Raw genomic sequence first — 22,190 nt, forward strand, 5'->3', positions numbered from 1 at the left:
TGTGAGGCTGAGGCAAGAGAATCGCGTAAGCCCAGGAGTTGGAGGTTGCTGTGAGCTGTGTGATGCCACGGCACTCTACCGAGGGCGGTACAGTGAGACTGTCTCTACAAAAAAAAAAGCTTATAGTGTAACTTTCTACCCCTGTATAACTTCCCCAGGCCTAAGCCTTCCAATTCCAAAACTCCCTCTAACCCTTTTCAGCACCCTCCCTTGGGTCCTGTCTGTTGCCACCACCCACACACCTTCCTCCAGAAGGGTTCCAGCGTCTCTTTGGGCCCCTCTCACCTCTCTCCATACCTCTATCCTGTTTGTCTCCCCTTTTTTAGCTTCTGAACCTTTTTCTCAGGTGGTTTTCCTAGATGCCAGTTTTTCCACATGGTTCTCACTAGACTTTTTAAATATTTCTTTAGGACAGAGGCTGGTTAACTTTTTTTCACCAGCTAAAACTGCATGGACGCCAGTGAGCCAGGCTTCTTACCCATTTAAAGTTTGAGAATAGGTTGAGATTGTTTCGGCCCCAAGACCTCTAATCATTCGCTGTTAACTTTTTTTTAAAGATAGCATTAGGGAGAAGTTTGGTGCAGAAGTTGGATAATTCCTGCAGAGCCTGAGAAATAAGATAAGAGGGTACACTCCCCAGGAAACAAAGGAGAAGGTGGGTTGAGAGGGGAAACTAGGCCTCAGTCAGCAGTAGGATGATGCTACCTTCCGTCAACATACTCAGGGCACACAGGCCCCTCCCTTGCTGGACCGGGAGGTTATGATCACCACCCTTCCAACCCATCCCCCACCACCATACTGGCATGGCCACGCCCACAGTGCCCCTAGCACTGCCTGCCTTGCCATGACTCACTTCCTCTGTATGGGCTGCTGAGGTCTCCCAAAGCAGAGGACAGGCCATTATCAGGCCAGAGTTTAGGTATCTGGGCTGGCATTTGAATGGACTCAGTTGTGGAAGGTAAGTTTTTCAGGTCAGGCTGACATATACAAAGGCTGTTTGGGTAAGGAGCAGAGGATGGTTAGTACCTGAACAGAGAGATTCCAGTGCAGAAAATGTTTCCTAACAAGAGGTGAAATAGCCGGAAGGAATTTCTATGTATTCTGAAATCATACAATGTGAAGTATTTGTGGAAAAGCAATATGGGGTTTGGGTGTTGAAGACGTATACCCGAGTCAACTGCCAAAGCTCTATGTATTACTTCTTTTCCCATGTTTGCCACTAAAACAAATGGTCCCCAAATCAACCACATCCTCATCAAGTGATGAAGAAAAACACGGAGAGGAAATTGGAGACCTGGATTCTGTTTCCAACTCCATAGGCTTGGGAAGCTAGTCAGCCCTGCGGAGTCAGTAATGGAAAGGTGGTAGCTTAAGTAATCTCTAAAATCTCCTCCAACTCTGAAATTCTAAAAGGTTCCATCCAAGGGGATGGAAGGTGATTAGCACATCTGAAAACAACAGAAGTCTGGCCCTGGACTTGAACAAAGCAAACCCCAGGGATAAGGAGTGTGATTCCACTCACACTGGAGACTTCACTTCTGCCACCTGAACAACCTCTCTGTCCACCTTCTCCAAATTCAGAATCCCGCTTTATAGATTATCCAGGAGTACCCTGAAGGGAGTCTTCACCATTCCTTTATTTTCCTCTAAGTCTCCTTTAGAGAGGAGGAGGGCACAGAGACTCCACCTGGCTGGGGAGCCGCCACCCTAACCGCAGTAACCCAGCTTCCTCCTGCATGTGTCCAGTGAGTAGATTCTTGCCTAAGGCTCTTCCCTGGACCCTATCTGCTTACCAAGTCCACCCAGGAACCTGAATTCCTCAGGAGGCAACACTCCCCAACAAGTGTGCAAAAAGAGTCACTTGCTCTCTGGGGGTGGAGCCAGAGAACCAAGTGGCCCTAGGAGCCTGGAGCTCCCCGTCTGCTGATGCCCTCTTGTGGTTAGATTGGGGATTAGCAAGAAGGAAGTGTCAGGAGAAACGGAATTTCTTAAGGGAGACAATAGTAACAGTTACCATGATAAAATAATTATATATAATAGTAATATTATAACAATATTGTTATTTATTAGCTAACATTTCTTTTTACTATTCTGTGCTCAGCACTCTTTAAGTGCTTTACAAGTATGTATTAACTTATTTCATTCTCACAATAATGCTATTATTATCTCTGTTTTGACCATGAGGAAAATGAGCACAGAAAGGTTAAGGTAGTTCCAAGATCACATGGGAAACCAGAATTCCACCTACAAGAAGCCTGGCTCTGGAGGCCGGTCACAGTGGCTCCTGTCTGTAATCCCACCACTCAGAGAGGCTGAGGTGGGTGGACTGCTTGAGGTCAGGAGTTCAAGACCAGCCTGAGCAAGAGCAAGAGCAAGAACCCCGTCTCTGCTAAAAATAGAAAGAGAACTAGCCAGCATTGTGGCAGGTGCCTGTAGTCCCAGCTACTTAGGAAGCTGAGGCAAGAGGATTGCTCAAGCCCAGGAGTTTGGAGTTGCTGTGAGCTATGATGATGCCACAGGGCAACAGAGTGAGACTTTGTCTTAAAAAAAAAAAAAGAAAAGAAAAAGAGGGCGGAGCCTATGGCTCAGTGAATAGGGCGTCAGCCCCATATACCAAGGGTGGCAGGTTCAAACCCAGCCCCGGCCAAACTGCATCAACAAAAAAAATAGCCGGGCGTTGTGGCAGTCGCCTGTAGTCCCAGTTACTCGGGAAGCTGAGGCAAGAGAATCATGTAAGCCCAAGAGCTAGAGGTTACTATGAGCTGTGACACCACAGCATTCTACTGAGGGCAACAAAGTGAGACTCTGTCTCCAAAAAGAAAGAAAAAGAGGGCAGCACCTGTAGCTCAGTGAGTAGGGCACCAGCCCCATATACTGAGGGTGGCAGGTTCAAACCCAGCCCTGGCCAAACTGCAACAAAAAAATAGCTGGGTGTTGTGGTGGGAGCCTGTAGGCCCAGCTACATGGGAGGCTGAGGCAAGAGAATCGCTTAAGCCCAAGAGTTTGAGGTTGCTGTGAGCTGTGACACCACAGCACTCTACCAAGGGCAATATAGTGAGACCCTGTCTCCAAAAAAAAAAAAAGAAAAGGTAGTCTGGGGCCAGTGCCTGTGGCTCAAGCGGCTAAGGCGCCAGCCACATACACCTGAGTTTGCGGGTTCGAATCCAGCCAACTGGCTGCCAAACAACAATGACGGCTGCAACCAAAAAATAGCCGGGCATTGTGGCAGCTGCCTGTAGTCCCAGCTACTTGGGAGGCAGAGGCAGGAGAATAGCTTGAGCCCAGGAGTTGGAGGTTGCTGTGAGTTGTGATGCTACAGTACTCTACCCAAGGCGACAGCTTGAGGCTCTGTCTCAAAAAAAAAAAGAAAGAAAAGGTAGTCTGGCTCTAGCTCCAGAACCTTTGCTTTTAGCTATCATACTGAGACTGAGTCGCATTTTTCATATTGCCAGGTAAAATACAGGGCACACAGTTAGGTCACAATTTCAGATAAACAAATAATTTGTTAGCATAAGTATATTCCCTGAAATATTTTGGTCATACTTTTATCAACAAATTATTCATTGTTTACTTGAAATTCTAATTTAACTATGTGTCCTGTATTTTTATTTATTTAATCTAGCACCCCAAATTTACAAGACACTTTGTCTGACACATGACATCCACACATATCACCTCATTTAATTGTTCCCAGAAACCTGTGCTCAGATGTCTAGCATGTTCCCCTAACACAGCCTCTCCCAATATTTCATTTAGAGAACTAAAATGACTAGCTAAGGTCACAGAACTTAGCGAGTGGCAGGGCTGGGAACTGAAGCCACATTCTCCAAGTCTAACACATGCAGGTTTCCAGTTTAACGGGAGAGAAAAGTGAGACGTGATTACATTACAGAAATGTGCCTTTATGATGTCTCCTCAGACCTAGTCTGCAAGTTCCTCCTCCAGTGATGTAGGAAAATTGGGGCGGGCCTTCTAAGGTTGGGAAAGTGGCAGAGCAGTGCAGACAGCTCTGTGCCAAGTGACCTCTCTAGGGAGGGAGGGAAAGAACTGTGCCCAGACCCTAGGGAGCTAAACATGAGGAGGGAGGGCCGAGGCTCCCCAGGACTGTTCCCTGCTGCTCTGCACTGTGACAGCCTCAGGCCCAGCTGCTGGGGTTGCATCACCCGTAACTAAAACAGCCAGAGAGCGCTGGCTGCCAAAAGGCCACAGAAACTTGGGCCTAGGGAACCTGGTTCATCTCCCTGTTGCCTTTTGGGAGAATGATGCTTCTATCTACCAATAACACCCTTTGTATTTTTCACTCCTGTCTCTGCTGATCTGCTCCCACCCCCAAATACCTGTGCCCTTCCTTCCCCAAGATATGAAAAGTCCCCTCACCCTCCCCACCTAGCTGGCTGACTCTAATAAGGTAGTAGTCAAGGGAGTTTCTGGGCTGGGACCCCCTTTGGGGTGCAGCTGGGGTGCCCTGCTGGTATGTGCCCCAACAGGTTTTTCTCTATCAGTTTTGAAATCAGCCAGGAGCCTGTCTGACCTGCCCCCCAGGGAACTGGAGCCAGAGGCAGAGCCAGGTCAGAAGCTGGACTTAGAGACGAGGGTTCTGGGTCCCGCGCAGCCCCACAGGGAGAGCAGTGCACAAAGCTGCCTGTGTCTGTGGCTGAGCAGCTAAGAGGCTGAGTGGAGTTCACTCGAGTGGGTTGAGTTCCTGGGAGCAGAGATGCCAGGCAGGGAGGTGCTTGAGTGTGGGACCCAGTATAGCCTGGTCTTCTCCCACGTCTGGGAGGGGCCCGAATCAGAGACAACAGCTGGGCTGGTCGGCAAGAGAGGTCATCTGACTGGCTGCCCAGCCTGGGCTGTACACACCCCTTCTCTCTACCAGGCCACACAGGAGCCGGTGCCCACACAGGCAAGCTCCAGGCGTAAAGACGACACCTGCCTTTCCTCTGGCACCTTTGGGTAAGCACTAGTCTGGGTTCTCATGTTGGGGAGACCTTGTTGATTGCTTGGGGGAGGAAGGAATGCGTTTTTTTCTTCCAACATGAAGGTGCCTCCTCTCTGGGCCAGGCACCCATGAACCTGCAAGGACATTATTCACATCAGCTCAGAGACTGCACCTGCCGACCTAAAGATTCTGGCCTGAGACAACGAAAGTGACAGGCAAAAAGCAGGTGGGCAGCTTTATAGGCAGGGACTGGGGGCTTTCTTATAGGCTGGGGCTGCATGTGGGGAAGATGCTATTTGGAGTTGTCTCCTAGTCCACATACTTACTCCTGCCACCTCACTTCAATGTTCTACATGGCTCCAGGAGCCTCCACCCAGGCCATGAGAGGAAGGGACGTCCCCTTCAGACCAAGGACTGAGGAGACTCAGCACCCGGAATCAGGGAGGGTTTGTGGTGCTTGTTCTAGGAGCACCCTTCATCCATCCTTGCTTCTTCTTTTTGAGACAGAGCCTCAAGCTGTCACCCTGAGTAGAGTGCCATGGCAACACAGCTCACAGCAACCTCCAACTCCTGGGCTTAAGCGATTCTCTTGCCTCTGCCTCCCAAGTAGCTGGGACTACAGGGCACCCACCACAATGCCCAGCTATTTTTTGGTTGTAGTTGTCATTGTTGTTTGGTGGGCCTGAGCTGGATTTGAACCCGCCAGATCTGATGTATATGGCTGGCACCTTAGCCGCTTGAGCTACAGGCACTGAGCTGTTCCTTGCTTCTTCTTCTTTTTTTTTTTTGAGACAGAGCTTCAAGCTATCACCCTGGGTAGAGTGCAATGGCATCACAGCATCATAGCTCACAGAAACCTCCAACTCCTGGCCTCAAGCAATTCTCCTGCCTCTGCCTCCCAAGTAGCTGGGACTACAGGCGCCGGCCACAACACCCAGCTGTTTTTTTTTGTTTGCAGCCATCATTGTTGTTTGGCAGGCCCAGGTTTGGGCTGGATTCAAACCTGCCAGCTCAGGTGTATGTGGCTGGCGCCTTAGCCACTTGAGCCACAGGTGCTGAGCCTGATACTTGCTTTTTTTTTTTTTTGTAGAGACAGAGTCTCACTTTATGGCCCTTGGTAGAGTGCCATGGCATCACACAGCTCACAACAACCTCCAACTCCTGGGCTTAAGCGATTCTCCTGCCTCAGCCTCCCGAGTAGCTGGGACTACAGGCACCCGCCACAACGCCCAGCTATTTTTTGGTTGCAGTTCAGCCGGGGCCGGGTTTGAACCCACCACCCTCGGTATATGGGGCCGGCGCCTTACTGACTGAGCCACAGGCGCCTCCCCCTTGCTTTTTTTTTAAGAGACAGAGTCTCACTTTGTCACCCTCAATAGAGTGCCATGGCATCACAACTCACAGCAACCTCAAACTCTTGGGCTTAAGTGACCTGGCTATTTTTTGTTGCAGTTTGGCCAGGGCTGGGTTTGAACCCACCACCCTCAATATATGGGGTGCCCCACTCACTGAGCCACAGGCGCCGACCTGATCCTTGCTTCTTAAAAGAGATGTTGAGAAATGAAGGTGGAAGCTTCCTCTTACCCCTCCACTTCTGCTCCATTCTGGTTCCCAAACCTGCTAAGTGGGTTGATCTTTTTTCTGAAATAAAAGGAAGGAATAGGAAATGAGAGCCCAGAGTCTGGGGGTCATAAAGAGGCCCAGAAGGGCTGGGAAATTAGGCTCCATTGACTCCTGTGACCTTCCCCAGGCCAGTCAGTTGCACCATGTCTGTGAGTACCATGAAGACGGCACCATCCCTCATTCAGGAGATCCTCAGCTACCTGGGCCTTGCCAACAAGGTAGGAACTGTTGGGACTGCAGTTTTTAATGTATTGATTCAAGGGCTGGGAGAGATTGGAAGAATAGGCAAGTGGAGGACAAGCCCTGAATTACACCAAGGACTTCGCTGGGGCACTGAGGATGGGTCCGGGGGGAACCACAGGCCGTGGCCCTCCTGATCACCCTGCGCTCTTACAGACTGCAGCTTGGGGGACCCTGGGAACCCTAAGGACATTCTTGAGCTTCACTGTGGACAAAGATGTACAGAGGCTGCTGAGGGCCATTACAGGCCAAGGTAAGCCCCTATCCTTCTGCACTTGGAAATTACCTTTTCTTTTTTCCTTTGTGTTTAGATCTTTAATGATGTACAACATAATACAAAACAAACCAAAAAGACTGATTTCTATGACTAGGTGTTACTCATTGTATCATCCTAAAGCAGTGGGCTGGAGGGACAGGCTGTTCAAGGAGAACAGAGATAGTGTTAGTGCTCGCCAATGAAATCACGACCTGTTTTCTGATCCATTCAATGTGTTGAGAAGGGACCAATAATTTCTTAAACTGACAACTGTCAGGGACTCTAAAACCCTGGGTAGCAAAGGACTGTGGTCCAAACTAAGCCAAGAGAAACAGGCTGGAGCAGGAAGCATGGTCAATGCCTTGCAGAAGAGGCAAACTCTAGGTCCCGTAGAGAAAAGTGTATTCTTTGCACCTCAGAGGCTTTGCAGAACCAGTGTCAACATTAAGAGACTTTGTTAAAAGGAGGGAAAAATAAAGCCCTAAAAAAAACTTTCACTTGCACTCAACTTAAAATTGGAGTTCAGTCCACTGTGTAGAGTGGAGGGAAAGCAGCACTGAGTCTCGTCCTCTCACCCCTGCTCCCTGACAACTCTTAGCCAGGTTTCAGCTGAGTACACAAAGACCCCAGAAAGACCAGGACAGTCTCTCTGGAGGGCTGAGGTGGGAAGGACGCTTCTCAAATTGCAAATACATTTCATATGGAAGGAGCCAGCACTGTTCTGGGGCCATTCACATGCCCAGATCTTCCCCCCCTTTCTCCCCAGCTAATGGCCTAGGCTCAGAGACTGGCAAGCACAGTCTCTACATCTGACCTTCTAAACCCCAAAAGAAAATCCAGAAGTGCGCCCCTTCTCCTTTCCCATAAGTGGGCTCTGCAGGGCCTCCTGGGGGTGTTGTCTCTGCAACAGGATCTAGGCAGGGCCTGGTCTCAGCTGGCTCCTGCCCGAGCCATGAGGTCTTCCAAAGCATTGTCCTGGTCATTATTGTGTAATAGCAAAACCTCCTTAATGTCTTTCAGTTCAAAGCCCATTTCCTTAAATTTGCTCATAAAGTGAAGAAACTCCATCATCTTCTCTTCTGAACACTGGTGCATTTCCAGAGCCTCTTCCACTAAAAGAGGGTCAAAGTCCTTCTCACAAAGCTGTCCATGTACAAAGAGATAGTCGAGAATCTGTTCAATGTTCTCTCCTTTTTTCTTCATGGCTCTCAGGACACACTCATATGAGTAGCCCATGTTGACCACTGTCTCCACACACTGCCGCTCACTGGGAGACAGTGTCTGTAGTTCAGAATAGGCCTGGGGACAGCTGGGCATGTTGGGCATGTGGGACCTGTATTTGGAGGTGATGATTCTTCCATGTACACAGACAATAAAGAGTGGGAAGGCATCGGGCGGCGCCTGTGGCTCAGTTGGTAAGGCGCCGGCCCCATATACCAAGGGTGGCAGGTTCAAATCTGGCCCCGGCTGAACTGCAACCGCAAAATAGCTGGGCGTTGTGGCGGGCGCCTGTAGTCCTAGCTACTCGGGAGGCTGAGGCAAGAGAATCGCTTAAGCCCAGGAGTTGGAGGTTGCTGTGAGCTGTGTGATGCCACGGCACTCTACCAAGGGCCATAAAGTGAGACTCTGTCTCTACCAAAAAAAAAAAAAAGAGTGGGAAAGCATCTGGGAGGACGTCAGGGTTGGCATCTCTGTGCCACTGACCAAGTTCAAAGCTGAAAGCCCAAGAGTATGATGCCCACTGAGCTCACTGGCACTGCTTTGGGTAGAAGGCTTTTGGGAATTCTGGAACATGCCACTGCGGAGGCAGGATGTGCTATGGAAAGTGCTTGCCAGTTTGGCTGTCTTCTGATTGTTGTCATCAGAGTCAAGTTTAGGGAAGGACAGGGATTTGATATTGCTTACTGCAGGGCTGGAGGGGAGGGACACTTTGGAAGACAGCGACATCTTTTCACAGTTGCCCAACTGTAGTAAGGTTATAAAGCCATTGAGTTTATGAAGAGGTTTGAAGTCTAGGGTCACCCGCTCCAAGGATGCCAGAACCTCCTCATCCTCTAACATAGACCCAGAACCTCCTCTGGGTAAGTTATTGTCCAATAGCTGAGCCATAATGGGTCCAGTGGTTCCTACCAAAATGTTTCTCAGTTCTTCCTTCTCATCAATAGTTTTTAACTCCAGATTATCAAATGGGTCTTCTTCACACACAAAGTCAGCAGGATTGAAATCTGCCTTTGTGTGGGGTGGGCTGAGAACTTTCTGTTTCGTGGCACTACTGCTGACCCGAATTGGGGTGAGGATTCTATTGTGCTATAAGCTGGCAAGGATGGGGTTAATAGGAGGTGGCATCGTGGCTCTACTGTGAGTCTTGGAAAAGCTCATTTTGCTATCACCCTCTGGGCCACTCTGTGAATTCCCTTTAGCTTCTGCTTTCTCAATCTTGCGCTCTGCTTCCCGCTCAACTTCTTGGATTTTCTTAATATCGTCAGCCCACTCGATGGTCTTCTTTTCCAACAAGAAGTCATACTGTACTTCTCTGACAACCTGCAAACAATCAGGCAAGGAGAAGCCAATAGGTAGACCAACTTTAGCTGGTGTTTTGAATTTGTCTCCTATCTTAAATGGGACATCATCAAGGTAACTGAAAGTCCCATGAAAATCTGCACCCAACTTCTTAGAAGCCATTTAGAATCTGAACGCCGCTGCTGCCACGGTCCCAAAAGCGGCAAGGTGCTGGCGCTGGCCAGCCTCCTAGGCTCGGTCCTCGCTGAGCTCCTGACGGCCCCTAGGGAAAGGGAACGCCACCACCTCCAACTCTACCCGCCTGGGTCCAGGCCGTCACTGTAGCCACCACCACTACCTCAGCCGCCATGTTGTCTTTTTTTTTTTTTTGAGACAGAGTCTCACTTGTCACCCTCAGTAGAGTGCCATAGTGTCATAGCTCACAGCAACCTCAAACTCTTGGGCTTAAGCAATTCTCTTGCTTTAGCCTCCCAAGTAGTTGGGACTACAGGCACCCACCATGCCCAGCTATTTTTAGAGATGAGGTCTCACTCTGGCACAGGCTGGTCTTGAACCTGTAAGCTCAGGCAGTCCACCCGCCTTGTCCTCCCAGAGTGCTGGGATTACAGGCGTGAGCCACCAGTCCCAGCAGAATCTTCCTTTTAGAAGGAGGAGCCAGGAAAGAGGAAGTAATGGTGGTCAGGAAATGTTTGTGGAATGCCTTAGCTCTTGTATGTTGAGTGCCACGGTAGGTGTGTCATGCCCATTCTCACAACACCCCTGTGAGGTAAGGCTTATTATTTCCATTCTACAGATGTGGAAACTGGGGCTCAGGGAGGGTAAGAGCCTTGCCCAAGGTCACACAGCTCATAATGGCAGAGCCAGGACTCTAATCTAGGTCAGCTAATCCCCCCAAATCATTTTTTGATTTCATACCAGAACAACCTTGCCTAAATTTGGGTCAGATTTGCAAGCTGTGTTTTTTGTTTTTTTTTTTAGATAGAGCCTCAAGTTGTCGCCTTGGGTGGAGTGTTGTGGCATCACAACTCACAGCAACCTCCAACTCCTGGGCTCAAGAGATTCTCTTGCCTTAGCCTCCAAAGTAGCTGGGACTACAGGCACCCACCACAACGCCTGGCTATTTTTTGGTTGTAGTTGTCATTGTTGTTTGGCGGGCCTGGGCTGGATTCGAACCCACCAGCTCTGGTGTATGTGGCTGGCACCTTAGCTGCTTGAACTACAGGCACCAAGCCGATTTGCATGCTGTTTTAACACTTTATTTGCACTTTCTTTTGAGATCAAATAATAGTGGGAGGTGATACAGCCCCTGCTCCTTTCCTTCCCAGCCCTTTCCTAGGCCTTGTTCTCTGCTCCAAGAAGTATGGGGATCCCTTTTCTACAAAGACCCTGGTTACAGCTCAGCCCTAATCTTGGTTCAGGTGTGGACAGTAATGCCATTGTGGCTGTGCTGACCAATCGGAGCAGAGAGCAAAGGCAGCTTATCTCTAGAGCCTTCAAGGAGCGCACCCAACAGGTAAGACCACTCTCACCTCCCAGAAGCAACGGGCTGGGGTGCCTGAGGACATGGGGTACAGCAACAGCAGCAGAGGCCAGCCTCTGCTTCCCAGCTAAACAAGGGGCTGTGCTTCAGGCTTGGGATGAAAACCAGACAAATCTTCCCAAACATCCCCACACTTCCAGGGCCCTCCCCTTACTTCTCATGCCTCTACTGTGGGGACCATTTATTATAGGACCTGCTGAAGTCCCTCCGGGCAGCACTTTCCGGCAACCTGGAGAAGATTGTGGTGGGTCTGCTGCAGCCCATGGCCCAATTCGATGCCCAGGAATTGAGGACAGCCTTGAAGGTGCCGGAGAGATTTGCTGGGGTGTCTGTGAATTGAAGATGCTGCTGAGGGAAAGAGAAGGCTGACTGCCTTGCCTTTGCCCACTGCAGAGGGGTGGACTTGGAAGAGAGACCCTTCTAATCATCCCGTATTGACTCTTAGAAGAAGTGGCCAGTGTCTGCTCTCTGCCTCCCCCCCACCCCAATGACATAGCCCATTCTCAGAGTGTCCTCTCAATTTATTACAGGGCTCAGATTCTGCTAAAGGCGTGGCCATGGAAATTCTTGCTACCCGAGCCCCACCTCGGCTACAGGAGTGCCTGACAGTATATAAACACGGTAAGAATATGGAGGGTGGAGCTGGGAGGGGTGACTCATGCCTGTAATCCCAGCACTCTGGGAGATAGAAGCAGAAGGATTGCTTGAGGCCAGGAGTTTGACATCAGCCTGAGCAAGAGCCAGACCCTGTCTCTACAAAAAATAGAAAAATTAGCTGGGCATGGTGGCCAGCACCTGTGGCAGGAGGATCACTTGAGCCCGAGGGTTTGAGGTTGCAGTGAGCTGTGACACCACTGCACTCTAGCCAGGGTAACAGAGCAACACCCTGTTTTAAAAAATAATTAAAAACATGAAAAGAAAAATATGGAAGGAAGGAATCCAAGAGCTGAAGAAAGTTCTGTAGGACAATTAACTCCTCTCCTGCTCTCCATACTGCAAGCCACCTGGGAACCTGGCTGCCTGACTTCTGTCCCCGTGGGTCCCTCCTCTGTCCCCTGCCAGTGCCTCCATGTCTCTATTCGAGAGAGCCAGATGTGACTGGGTTTTTTTTATTTTTTATTTTTTTGCATTTTTTGGCCGGGGCTGGGTTTGAACCCGCCACCTCTGGCATATGGGGCCCGTGCCCTACTCCTTTGAGCCACAGGCGCTGCCTGTGACTGGGTTTTTGTTTTGTTTTGTTTTGTTTTGTGAGACAGAGTCTCACTTTGTCACCCCTGTAGAGTGCAGTAGTGTCAGAGTGCCCTAGCTCACAGCAAACTCAATCTCCTGGGCAAGCAATTCTTTTGTCTCAGTCTCCCAAGTAGCTGGGACTACAGGTGTCTGCCACCATACCTGGTCTTGAACTCCTGAGCTCAAACAATCCACCCCCCTCAGCCAGTACTGCTAGAATTACAGGTGTCAGCCAACTTGGGGCCTTCAGATAAGACTGTTAAAGAAAGAGAAGCAATGACTAACCATCTTTGTCTGGAGCTCCAGGGCAGATTCCAAAGTCACAGTCCCAAAGGTAGCCAGGTCACCTTCCCAGCCCCTTGCTGTCCCTGCTATCACACCACATTCCAAACTGAATCCAGCCTTGCTGCAGCCTGGGGGGAATGTCGGAACCTGCTCTGTAAGTCATGGATGTCACCACTAGCATCCCTTGGCTGCTGGCTGTACTTGGCTGCCACATGCCTTACTTAGTAATTTGTAACTGGCTCCTCCATCCCCATCCTAGTACCTCCCCTCCTTTTTCTTGCTTTCCCTTTGATGTCTAATCTTGGCCTATGTTCTTAATCCTTCTCCTACCTTTCTCCTTTTTTGCATCTGTTTTTTCATTTCCCTTCTTTTTCTTCTCTTTCCTACTCTTCCCTTCTTCACATCCTACCTCTCCCATCATTTTTCCTTATCTGCAATGAGGGCAGCAGGCCCCCAACCATCTTGCCTCACTCCGTGGGTTTCTCTGTGTTCTCTTCACCGTCCAGTCAATACTCCAATGATGCCTCCTGCTCTGCCCCAGGGTGGTGCTGACAGACAAGCCACCCCAACCTCACAGCTCAGAGATGTTTTCAGAGTGCCCGTTATGGTACCTGTGCCTTACATGCTGGGACCTGACAGCCATCAAGCTACTCCAAGCAGGAAATGGCAGGATTGGCCAGGACAGTGGGGCAGGCATTGGACAGGTCCTGGGAAAACTCTGGGAAAAATCAGGAGGACTCAAAGAGTTCCTGACCCCACTCCAGATTTCCAGGTGGAGGCTAAGGAGGACATCAAGTCTGTAACCAGTGGCATCTTGCAGGACCTGCTCCTGGCCCTTGCCAAGGTGAGAAGAAAGAACGTCTCTGAGGGTAGGGAGTGACACTTAACCAGTAAGGGGTGAATTAGAGCGGCGGGCACTACTGTCCTACATTGGAAAAGAGCACGTGTCTGGGCAGCACCTGTGGCTCAAAGGAGTAGGGCGCTGGCCCCATATGCCAGAGGTGGTGGGTTCAAACCCAGCCCTGGCCAAAAACTGCAAAAAAAAAGGAAAAGAGCACGTGTCAGGAGACACCAGAGTTTGGTTTATGGTCTGGAAATTAAAAGCTGCCCTTCAACGCTTCCTCCTGAGAATAGTTTCTGCTCCTAGGGGGGCCGTGAGAGCTACTCCGGAATCATCGACTATAACCTGGCAGAACAGGATGTCCAGGTAAGCAAGGGGGCCTCACAGTGTGCATGCCATGTGCATGAGAGCCCTCTCCACATGCCAGAGAGCCAGGGGCCTATGTGCCCATTTGTCCTGCAAACCTGTCCCTGTCTTAGGGATAAAGTCCTCAGTGACCTGTGGAGGATAAGTTGTCAGGAAGTATCCCAGCTGAAGCCTTTTCAATCCTCCAGCCCCTGCTTCCAGGGCTCATAGGAAGCAAACTCATCAGCAAATAGATCCTTCACTCCTGGGCATTTGTGCCGAGAAAGCCCCCCCAGATCCTCTTTTGGGGATTATTTAATTCCTTGAGTACCAAGATTTTTCCAAATCAGTGAATAGAGCTGTGAGAGTAGAGCCCCTTTCTTATCTCTATTTCTTTCTTTCTTTTTTTTTTTTGGGGGGGACGGAGTCTCACTATGTCACCTTCACGGTAGACCACCTTGGAGTCACAGCTCACAGCAACCTCAAACTCTTGGGCTTAAGCAATTCTCTTGCCTCAGCCTTCCAAGTAGCTGGGACTACAGGCACCCGCCACAATGCCCGGCTATTTTTTGGTTGCAGTTGTCATTGTTGTTTAGCTAGCCTGGGCTGGATTTGAACCCACCAGCCTCTTTATATATGGCTGGCGCTGTAACCACTGTGCTATGGGCACCGAGTCTCTTTTTTTTTGAGACAGGGTCTCACTTTGTTGCCCTTGGTAGAGTGCTGTGGCGTCACAGCTCACAGTGACCTCCTACTCTAAGGCTTAAGCGATTCTCTTGCCTCAGCCTCCCAAGTAACTGGGACTATAGGTGCCTGCCACAACACCCAACTATTTTTAGAGACAAGGCTGGTCTGAAACTCATGAGCTCAGGCAATCCACTCACCTTGGCCTCCAAGAGTCCTGGGTGTTTCTTTCTTTTTAAAAAATCATAAATAGGCTAGGCATGGTGGTTCATGCCTGTAATCGCAGCACTTCCGGAGGCTGAGGTGGAAGGATTACTTGACACTAGGAGTTTGAGACCAGCCAGAGCAACACAGTGAGACCCTATCTCTATAAAAAATAGAAAGTAGCCAGATGTGGTGACAGGCACTTATAGTCCTAGCTAGCTGGGAGGCTGAGGCCGGAGGATTGATTGAGCCCAGGTGTTTGAGGCTGCAGTGAGTTACACATATGATGACACCACTGTGCTCTAGCCCATGCAACAGTGCCTGGGGTATTGTTGTGACAGTAGAGGTAGAGGTCTCGCAACAGTGCAAGACCCTGATTCAAAATAACATAAAATAAAATCACAATTAAAAACTAGTTTATGAGGGTGATGCCTGTTGCCCAGTGAGTAGGGCGCCGGCCCCATATACTGAGGGTGGTGGGTTCAAACCCAGCTGTGGCCAAAATGAAACAAAAAAATAGCCAGGCGTTGTGCTGGGCGCCTGTAGTCCCAGCTACTCAGGAGGCTGAGGCAGGAGAATCGCCTAAGCCCAAGAGCTGGAGGTTGCTGTGAGCTGTGATGCCACAGCACTCTGTCAAGTGTGACAAAGTGAGACTCTGTCTCTGAAAAAAAAACAAAACTAGTTTATGGTTTAAAGTAAACTTTTGCACCCTTAATCCCATTTCTATCATTATGATTTTGGGAACATCATAGCCATGGCTCCCAAGCCCCCCACCTGTGATCCTGATTCACTTCTGCCTCCTAGGCACTACATCAGGCAGAAGGACCCAGCACAGAGGGGACATGGGTCCTCATCTTCACCCAGAGAAATCCTGTACACCTCATCCGAGGTACACAAATCTTATCCCTGAAGCTTGCTCCAATGATGAGTTTTGGTGATGACGGGAAGCGATGATGAGTTAATCTCCCTCCACCTATCTTTCTGTCTCCCCCACACACAAGTGTTTGACCAGTACCAGCGGTATACTGGGTACGAATTGGAAGAGACCATCCGGAATCGCTTCCACGGAGACACCCAGGTGGCCCTTCTCAGCCTGGGTAAGGGACCAGCTCAGGGCATGCAGAATGGGAGCCCCTCTGAGACAGGAAGCTGTGGCCCCAGTTGTGAACCTCCATCCTTCCCTCTTTACTTCCAGCCTCGGTAGTCAGGAACACACCGTCGTACTTTGCTGACAAACTTCACCAAGCCCTCCAGGTGAGAGGATCACTTCTTTTCTCTCCCATTGGAACAAAAGTGAGAGGAGGCATCGCCTGGGCAGGAGGGAGGAGGCTTCAGGCTGTAGCTAATGTAACCATCTCACTACATGTCACAAAACCATAGGCGTCTCATCCTCTCGACTTACCAGCTGTCAAGCATAGAGGCATGAGCTGTGATTAGAACTAATTTGACCCATAGGGCACTAACACTAAAGTTGGGGCCTTGTGAATGTCTAGGTGGCCAAATATAGATATGAATTTGCTCTGTGTGACAGTGCCTGGTCTAGTTTTGGTTGTTGTCAGAGAGATGATGAAACTAGCAAGAATAATGCAAAGGAGTAGCATTTCTGAGGTGCTAGCTGTGTGCCAGGGCCTGCCCGGACCATGTTACACCCATTTCCATTAATCTTCACAATATTCCATCCTTATTTTATAGATGAAAAAACTGGAGCACAAAGAGGTTAAGTACCTTGCCAAGGTTACACACTAGTAGTAAGTCACACAGTTTCCCTACAAAACACTTAGTGATATGGGACAGTGGTTGCTGCAGTGGTATGTGCCTATAATCCCAGCTACTCTGGAGGCTAAAGTGGGAGATGGGCTTGAGGCTATGAGTTCCAGACCAGTCCGAGTGATATAGGGAGACCCCCGTCTCAACAAATAAATAAAGAGAACATTTAACATCCTTTGTCTCCTCTCTGTCAGCTATACCATAAATGCCCTTAGCATGCAGGGCCCCCTTTCTCCACACTGGTCAGATTTTGTTCTGTATTATCCTTGGTTTGAGTGTTTCTACCAACAGAATAGTAGAACTTTCCCCCCAAACCTATAAAAAACTCACTAGGTTGGAGAAAATATAAAATTTGAAGAAGGTAAAAGTAGTTATTATTTTGGCGGATAGAATAGCTTTCTATAGACTGGTTGAGAAGCTGTCATGCCATGTTGATGGCTGTTCAAAAGATAGTATATGGCCAGGCACGGTGGAGGCCGAGGCCGGTAGGTTATCTGAGCTCAGGAGTTTGAAACCAGCCTGAGCAAGAATAAGACCATCATCTCTAAAAAAAATAGCCAGCTGTTGTGGTGGGCAACTGTAGTCCCAGCTACTTGGGAGGCTAAGGCAAGAGAATCGCTCAAGTCCAAGAGTTTTGAGGTTGTTGTGAGCTATGGCACCATGACAGTCTACCAAGGGTGACAAAGAGAGACTCTGTCTCAAAAACAACAACAACAACAAAAAAGATAGTATATGTAAGCACTTATTCTACCATCCAGAGATTTCCATCTTGACAGTAAATTATTATACTTAACCAATAAAGCCTGTATTATTATGAATCAACACCCAGATTCATTTGAAAAGTTGTATAAATTCCTGTCATAAGTCAGGTATGGTGGCACATGCCTGTAATTCCACCTATTCAGAAAGATAAGCCTGAGCAACATACAGCAAGATTCTGTCTCTTTGGCCAGCACCTGTGGCTCAGTGAGTAGGGCACGGACCCCATATACCAAGGGTGGAGGGTTCGAACCTGGCCCCGGCCAAACTGCAACAAAATAATAGCCGGGCATTGTGGCGGGTGCCTGTAGTCCCAGCTACTCGGGCTGGGGCAAGAGAATCGCCTAAGCCCAAGAGCTGGAGGTTGCTGTGAGCTGTGATGCCACAGCACTCTACTGAGGGTGACAAAATGAGACTGCCTCTAAAAAAAAAAAAAAAAAAAAAGACTAACGTATACTTAATACAGTTTTGGTATAAAGAGAACTGTATACCAATGAGAATATTCAGTTAATGAATGACTCTTGCCCCAATTCTACAACTCTGGAATAGTAAGAGTTAGAAGAAGAGTGGATACTGGGGAGCAATCTGCAATTTTTTTGGGTGGGGGGCAGAGTCTCAGTATGTCACCCTCAGTAGAGTGCCATGGTGTCACAGCTCACAGCAGCCTCAAACTCTTGGGGTCAAGTGATTCTCTTGCCTCAGCCTCCCAAGTAGCTGGGACTACAGGCACCTGCCACAATGCCCAGCTATTTAGAGACAGGGGTCTCGCTGTGGCTCAGGCTGGTCTTGAACCTGTAATCTACCCGCCTTGGCCTCCCAGAGTGCTAGGATAACAAGTGTGAGCCACAGCACCAAGCCTTCATTACTTTCTTTAGCCAAAAGGCAGAAGGCCTGGTGCATGTATGGGAGGAAGAGAGTGATGCTGAGCCCCAAGAGTCCAACTAGGAGAAACTCATATGCAGAGGTGTGTGTAGGGGATACCCTGATGGGTCAGGATCAGAACCAGAAGTTACATAGCCTAGATCCCTATCAGAGCCCCATCAGCTCAGGTTGGGGGTAGGGTAGGTGTCTCCTCCTTGGACGTCTGCTGACTTGAGAGTTGAAGCAGCCTTCCTGGATTGCATGCTGGCAGGGTTTTTTTGTTTTTGTTATTTTTTAAATTAAGGCAGTCTCACTTTGTCACCCTGGGTAGAGGCCATGTCGTCACAGCTCACAGCAACCTCCAATTCCTGGGCTTAGGTGATTCTCTTGCCTCAGCCTCCCAAGTAGCTGGGATTTAAGGCGCCTACTACAACGCTTGGCTATTTTTTGGTTATAGTTGTCATTGTTGTTTGGCAGGCCTGAGCTGGATTTAAACCTGCCAGTTCCAGTGTATGTGGCAGGGGCCCCAGCTACTGAGCTACAGATGCTGAGCCATGAATATATATATTTTTTTTTAGAGACAGAGTCTCACTCTGTTGCCCTCAGTAGAGTGCTGTAGCGTCACAGCTCACAGCAACCTCCAGCTCTTGGGCTTAGGCGACTCTCTTGCCTCAGCCTCCCAAGTAGCTGGGACTACAGGGGCCCGCCACAACGCCCGGCTATTTTTTGGTTGCAGTTGTTTAGCTGGCCTGGGCCAGGTTCGAACCCGCCAGCCACCCGCTGTGTGGCTGGTGCGGTAACCACTGTGCCAGATCCTACTTTTACTGACAACCTCGCTATCTACGCCCCATCTCTTTCTTCCTCTCCCAGGAAACTGAACCCAAATACCAAGTCCTGATGCGCATCCTCATCTCTCGCTGTGAGACTGACCTTCTCAGTATCAGAACAGAGTTCAAGAAGAAATTCGGGAAGTCCCTCTACTCTTCTCTCCAGGTGAAACTTGGCTAGTTCTTAGCCTGGAGCTCTGGAGCTATGCCCTCACCTCCTCCCACACCCCCAGGCAGAAGTCCTGTGTCTTTGGTTAATTTAGTGCAGGATTCCAGGCACCAGGGATGATCCCTCCCCTCCCAGACCAGCTTTGGACTAGCATGGGGAGAGAACAGAGTGTTTGGGCTGTAGTAGGGTGTCTTTCTAACACTTGACTCTCTTGTCTGCAGGATGCAGTGAAAGGGGACTGCCAGTCAGCCTTCCTGGCCTTGTGCAGGGCTGAAGACATTTGAGACTTCCCTGCCTCTACTCCATAGGACACTCAAGGATCAGAGTCCCATGTTGGGCTGAGCCTGTAGGAAACCAGCAGAGCCTCCACACAGGACAGCCCCTCACCAAACACCACGTTTCAGCTTCTTATTGAGGCTGGAACTCTCTTTTGTTAAGTCCCTTAATTTCCTTCAACTCAAAATGATATATGTACCTGGGTCCTCTAGCTCTGTCTTTGGAGCCAGGTGATGAGATCTCTTTGATAGTGTCTGCGTGGCTCACTCTTCCTGTGCCCTGGCCAGAACATCTCACTGGTAGCAGAATTCTTCTGGCAAACTTCACTATTGTTTCTGTGCCCTGATTGAATTTTGGGTGGAGCAGGACACAGGACGGAAAGGGGCCTTGGAGTTGCAGGCGCCTATGATGTACACTTGGCTATTCAACAGGAATACGGTTGTTGCCCTGGTGCTCTAGTAATCAATACCCCTCCCCCCTGGTGTCTCTCTTCACCTTTATTCCTCAGGAGATTTCAGGCAAAAATAATTGATAAACAGGCACCAGAAGAAGAACAAGATCCAAAATAGTAAGAGGTAGCAAAGGTCAGTGAACTGGGAAGCAAGCAGAGGTCAAGCTGCCCTCCCCAGTTTGGGAAGTCTTGGTTAGAAGGGAGCACAACCCCCAAATTCATCTGTCCAATCAGGGATTTGGAAACCCATTTCCCATGACAGCACTATTTCCTATCAAGGACATAGCAGGAACAAACAAAAACCAAAAAGATGGCTCAGCACCTGTGGCTCAAGCGGCTAAGGCACCAGCCACATACACGAGAGCTGGTGGGTTCGAATCCAGCCCGGGCCCACCAAACAACAATGACGGCTGCAACCAAAAAATAGCCGGGCATTGTGGCAGATGCCTGTAGTCCCAGCTACTTGGGAGGCAGAGGCAGGAGAATCGCTTGATCCCAGGAGTTGGAGGTTGCTGTGAGCTATGATGCCACAGCACTCTACCCAGGGTGACAGCTTGAGGCTCTGTCTCAAAAAAAAGAGAAAAGGAGGCTTGGCACCCGTAGCACAGTGGTTACAGTGCCAGCCACATACACCAAGGGTCCAGGTTCGAATCCAGCCCAGGCCAACTAAACACTGCAAAACAACAAAAAATAGCTGGGCACTGTGGCGGCTCCTGTAGTCCCTGCTACTTGGGAGGCTGAGGGAAGAGAATCGCTTAAGCCCAAGAGTTGGAGGTTGATGGGCAGTGCCTGTGGCTCAGTGAGTGGGTCGCCAGCCCCACATACCGAGGGTGGTGAGTTCAAACCTGGTCCCGGCCAAACTGCAACAAAAAAAATAGCCAGGTGTTGTGGCAGGCACCTGTAGTCCCAGCTACTGGGGAGGCTGAGGCAAGAGAATCACCTAAGCCCAAGAGCTGGAGGTTGCTGTGAGGTGTGATGCCACGGCACTCTACCAAGGGTGACAAAGTGACTCTGTCTCAAAAAAAAAAAAAAGTTGGAAGTTGCTGTGAGCTGTGTCGCCATGATACCCTACCAAGGGTGTCATAGTGAGACTCTGTCTCAAAAAAAAAAAAAAGAAGGGCGGTGCCTGTGGCTCAGTCGGTAAGGCGCCGGCCCATATACCGAGGGCCCAGCCCAGGCTGAACTGCAACCAAAAAATAGCCGGGCGTTGTGGCGGGCACCTGTAGTCCCAGCTACTCAGGAGGCTGAGGCAAGAGAATCGCTTAAGCCCAGGAGTTGGAGGTTGCTGTGAGCTGTGTGATGCCATGGCACTCTACCAAGGGCCATAAAGTGAGACTCTGTCTCTACAAAAAAAACAAAAAAGAAAAGGAGCCAGGTGCAGTGGCAAACACCCATAATGCCACACTCTGGAAGACCGAAGCAGGTGGATTGCTTGAACTCAGGAGTTTAAGACCAGCCTGGCCAAGAGTGAGACCCCGTCTCTACTAAACATAGAAAAACTAAGGCTGGGCATGGTGGCTCACACCTGTAATCCTAGCACTCTGGGAAGTCAAGGTGGGTGCTCAAGAGTTTGAGACCAGCCTGAACCAGAGCAAGACCTCATCTCTAAAAATAACCAATGTTGTGGTGGGCACCTGTTGTCCCAGCTACTTGGGAGGCTGAGGCAAGAGAATTACTTGAGCCCAGCTTGGTGCCTGTAGCTGAGCAAGTAGGGCACCTGCCACATACACTGAGGCTAGCAGATTCAAAACCACCTGGGCCAGCTAAACAACGACAACCGCAACCAAAAAATAGCCGCACATTGTGGCAGGCACCTGTAGTCCCAGCAACTCAGGAGGCTGAGGCAAGAGAATTGCTTAAGCCCAAGAGTTTGAGGTTGCTGTGAGCTGTGACACTACAGCACTCTACCAAGGGTGACATAGTGAGACTCTGTCTCAAAAAATAAAAATAAGGAATTGCTTGAACCCAAGAGTTTGATGTGTGAGCTATGATGCCACAGCATAACAAAGTAAGACTCTATGTCTTAAAAAAAAGAAAGAAAGAAAAGAAAAACTAGTTGAGTGTTGGGGCAGGCACCTGTAGTCCCAGCTACTTGGGAGGCTGAGAGGAAAGAGGATCTCTTCTTTTTTTTTTTTTTGTAGAGACAGAGTTTCACTTTATGGCCCTCGGTAGAGTGCCGTGGCCTCACACAGCTCACAGCAACCTCCAACTCCTGGGCTTAAGCGATTCTTTGGCCTCAGCCTCCCAAGTAGCTGGGACTACAGGCACCCACCACAACGCCGGGCTATTTTTTGGTTGCAGTTTGGCCGGGGCCGGGTTTGAACCCACCACCCTTGGTATATGGGGCAGGCGCCCTACCGACTGAGCCACAGG

The 22,190-nt window shown here is 49.5% G+C and overlaps 2 protein-coding genes and 1 pseudogene across 14 annotated transcripts in view; 1 reads left to right on the plus strand and 2 right to left on the minus strand.

Moving 5' to 3' along the window:
- SEMA6C (semaphorin 6C) overlaps positions 1-22,190 on the minus strand; it is a 314,549-nt gene that overhangs the window by 113,776 nt on the left and 178,583 nt on the right. The window lies entirely within an intron of this gene.
- Positions 891-20,683, plus strand: ANXA9 (annexin A9). 4 transcript variants are annotated; one of them, XM_053590765.1, is made up of 16 exons: positions 891-958; positions 1,652-1,745; positions 4,877-4,953; positions 5,062-5,165; positions 6,690-6,780; positions 6,959-7,055; positions 10,997-11,091; positions 11,309-11,422; positions 11,649-11,739; positions 13,398-13,477; positions 13,781-13,840; positions 15,512-15,596; positions 15,709-15,804; positions 15,903-15,961; positions 18,965-19,087; positions 19,312-20,683. In XM_053590765.1, exons 5-16 carry the CDS (start codon positions 6,706-6,708, stop codon positions 19,372-19,374), a joined length of 1,038 nt encoding a protein of 345 aa, XP_053446740.1. In that variant the 5' UTR covers positions 891-958; positions 1,652-1,745; positions 4,877-4,953; positions 5,062-5,165; positions 6,690-6,705; the 3' UTR covers positions 19,375-20,683. The 4 variants fall into 4 exon arrangements, with proteins under 4 accessions (XP_053446740.1, XP_053446739.1, XP_053446742.1 ...); XM_053590764.1 differs by lacking the exon at positions 5,062-5,165; XM_053590766.1 differs by lacking the exons at positions 891-958; positions 1,652-1,745 and adding an exon at positions 4,228-4,689.
- On the minus strand, positions 7,473-9,925 carry LOC128585631 (ubiquitin-associated protein 1-like; annotated as a pseudogene). Its single transcript, XR_008380079.1, has 2 exons — positions 8,734-9,925; positions 7,473-8,459 (listed from the first exon to the last, which is right to left on the minus strand). The product of XR_008380079.1 is annotated as a ubiquitin-associated protein 1-like (transcript).

Source organism: Nycticebus coucang, chromosome 5, assembly GCF_027406575.1.
Source record: "Nycticebus coucang isolate mNycCou1 chromosome 5, mNycCou1.pri, whole genome shotgun sequence".
In the NCBI taxonomy this organism is placed as follows: domain Eukaryota; kingdom Metazoa; phylum Chordata; class Mammalia; order Primates; family Lorisidae; genus Nycticebus; species Nycticebus coucang.

Excerpts from the sequence above, each read along its gene's own strand:
- ANXA9 (XM_053590764.1), top strand. Across the intron at positions 4,954-6,689 it reads CTTTCCTCTGGCACCTTTGG|GCCAGTCAGTTGCACCATGT; the intron begins GTAAGCACTAGT and ends GACCTTCCCCAG. Across the intron at positions 15,805-15,902 it reads GGTGGCCCTTCTCAGCCTGG|CCTCGGTAGTCAGGAACACA; the intron begins GTAAGGGACCAG and ends CTTTACTTCCAG.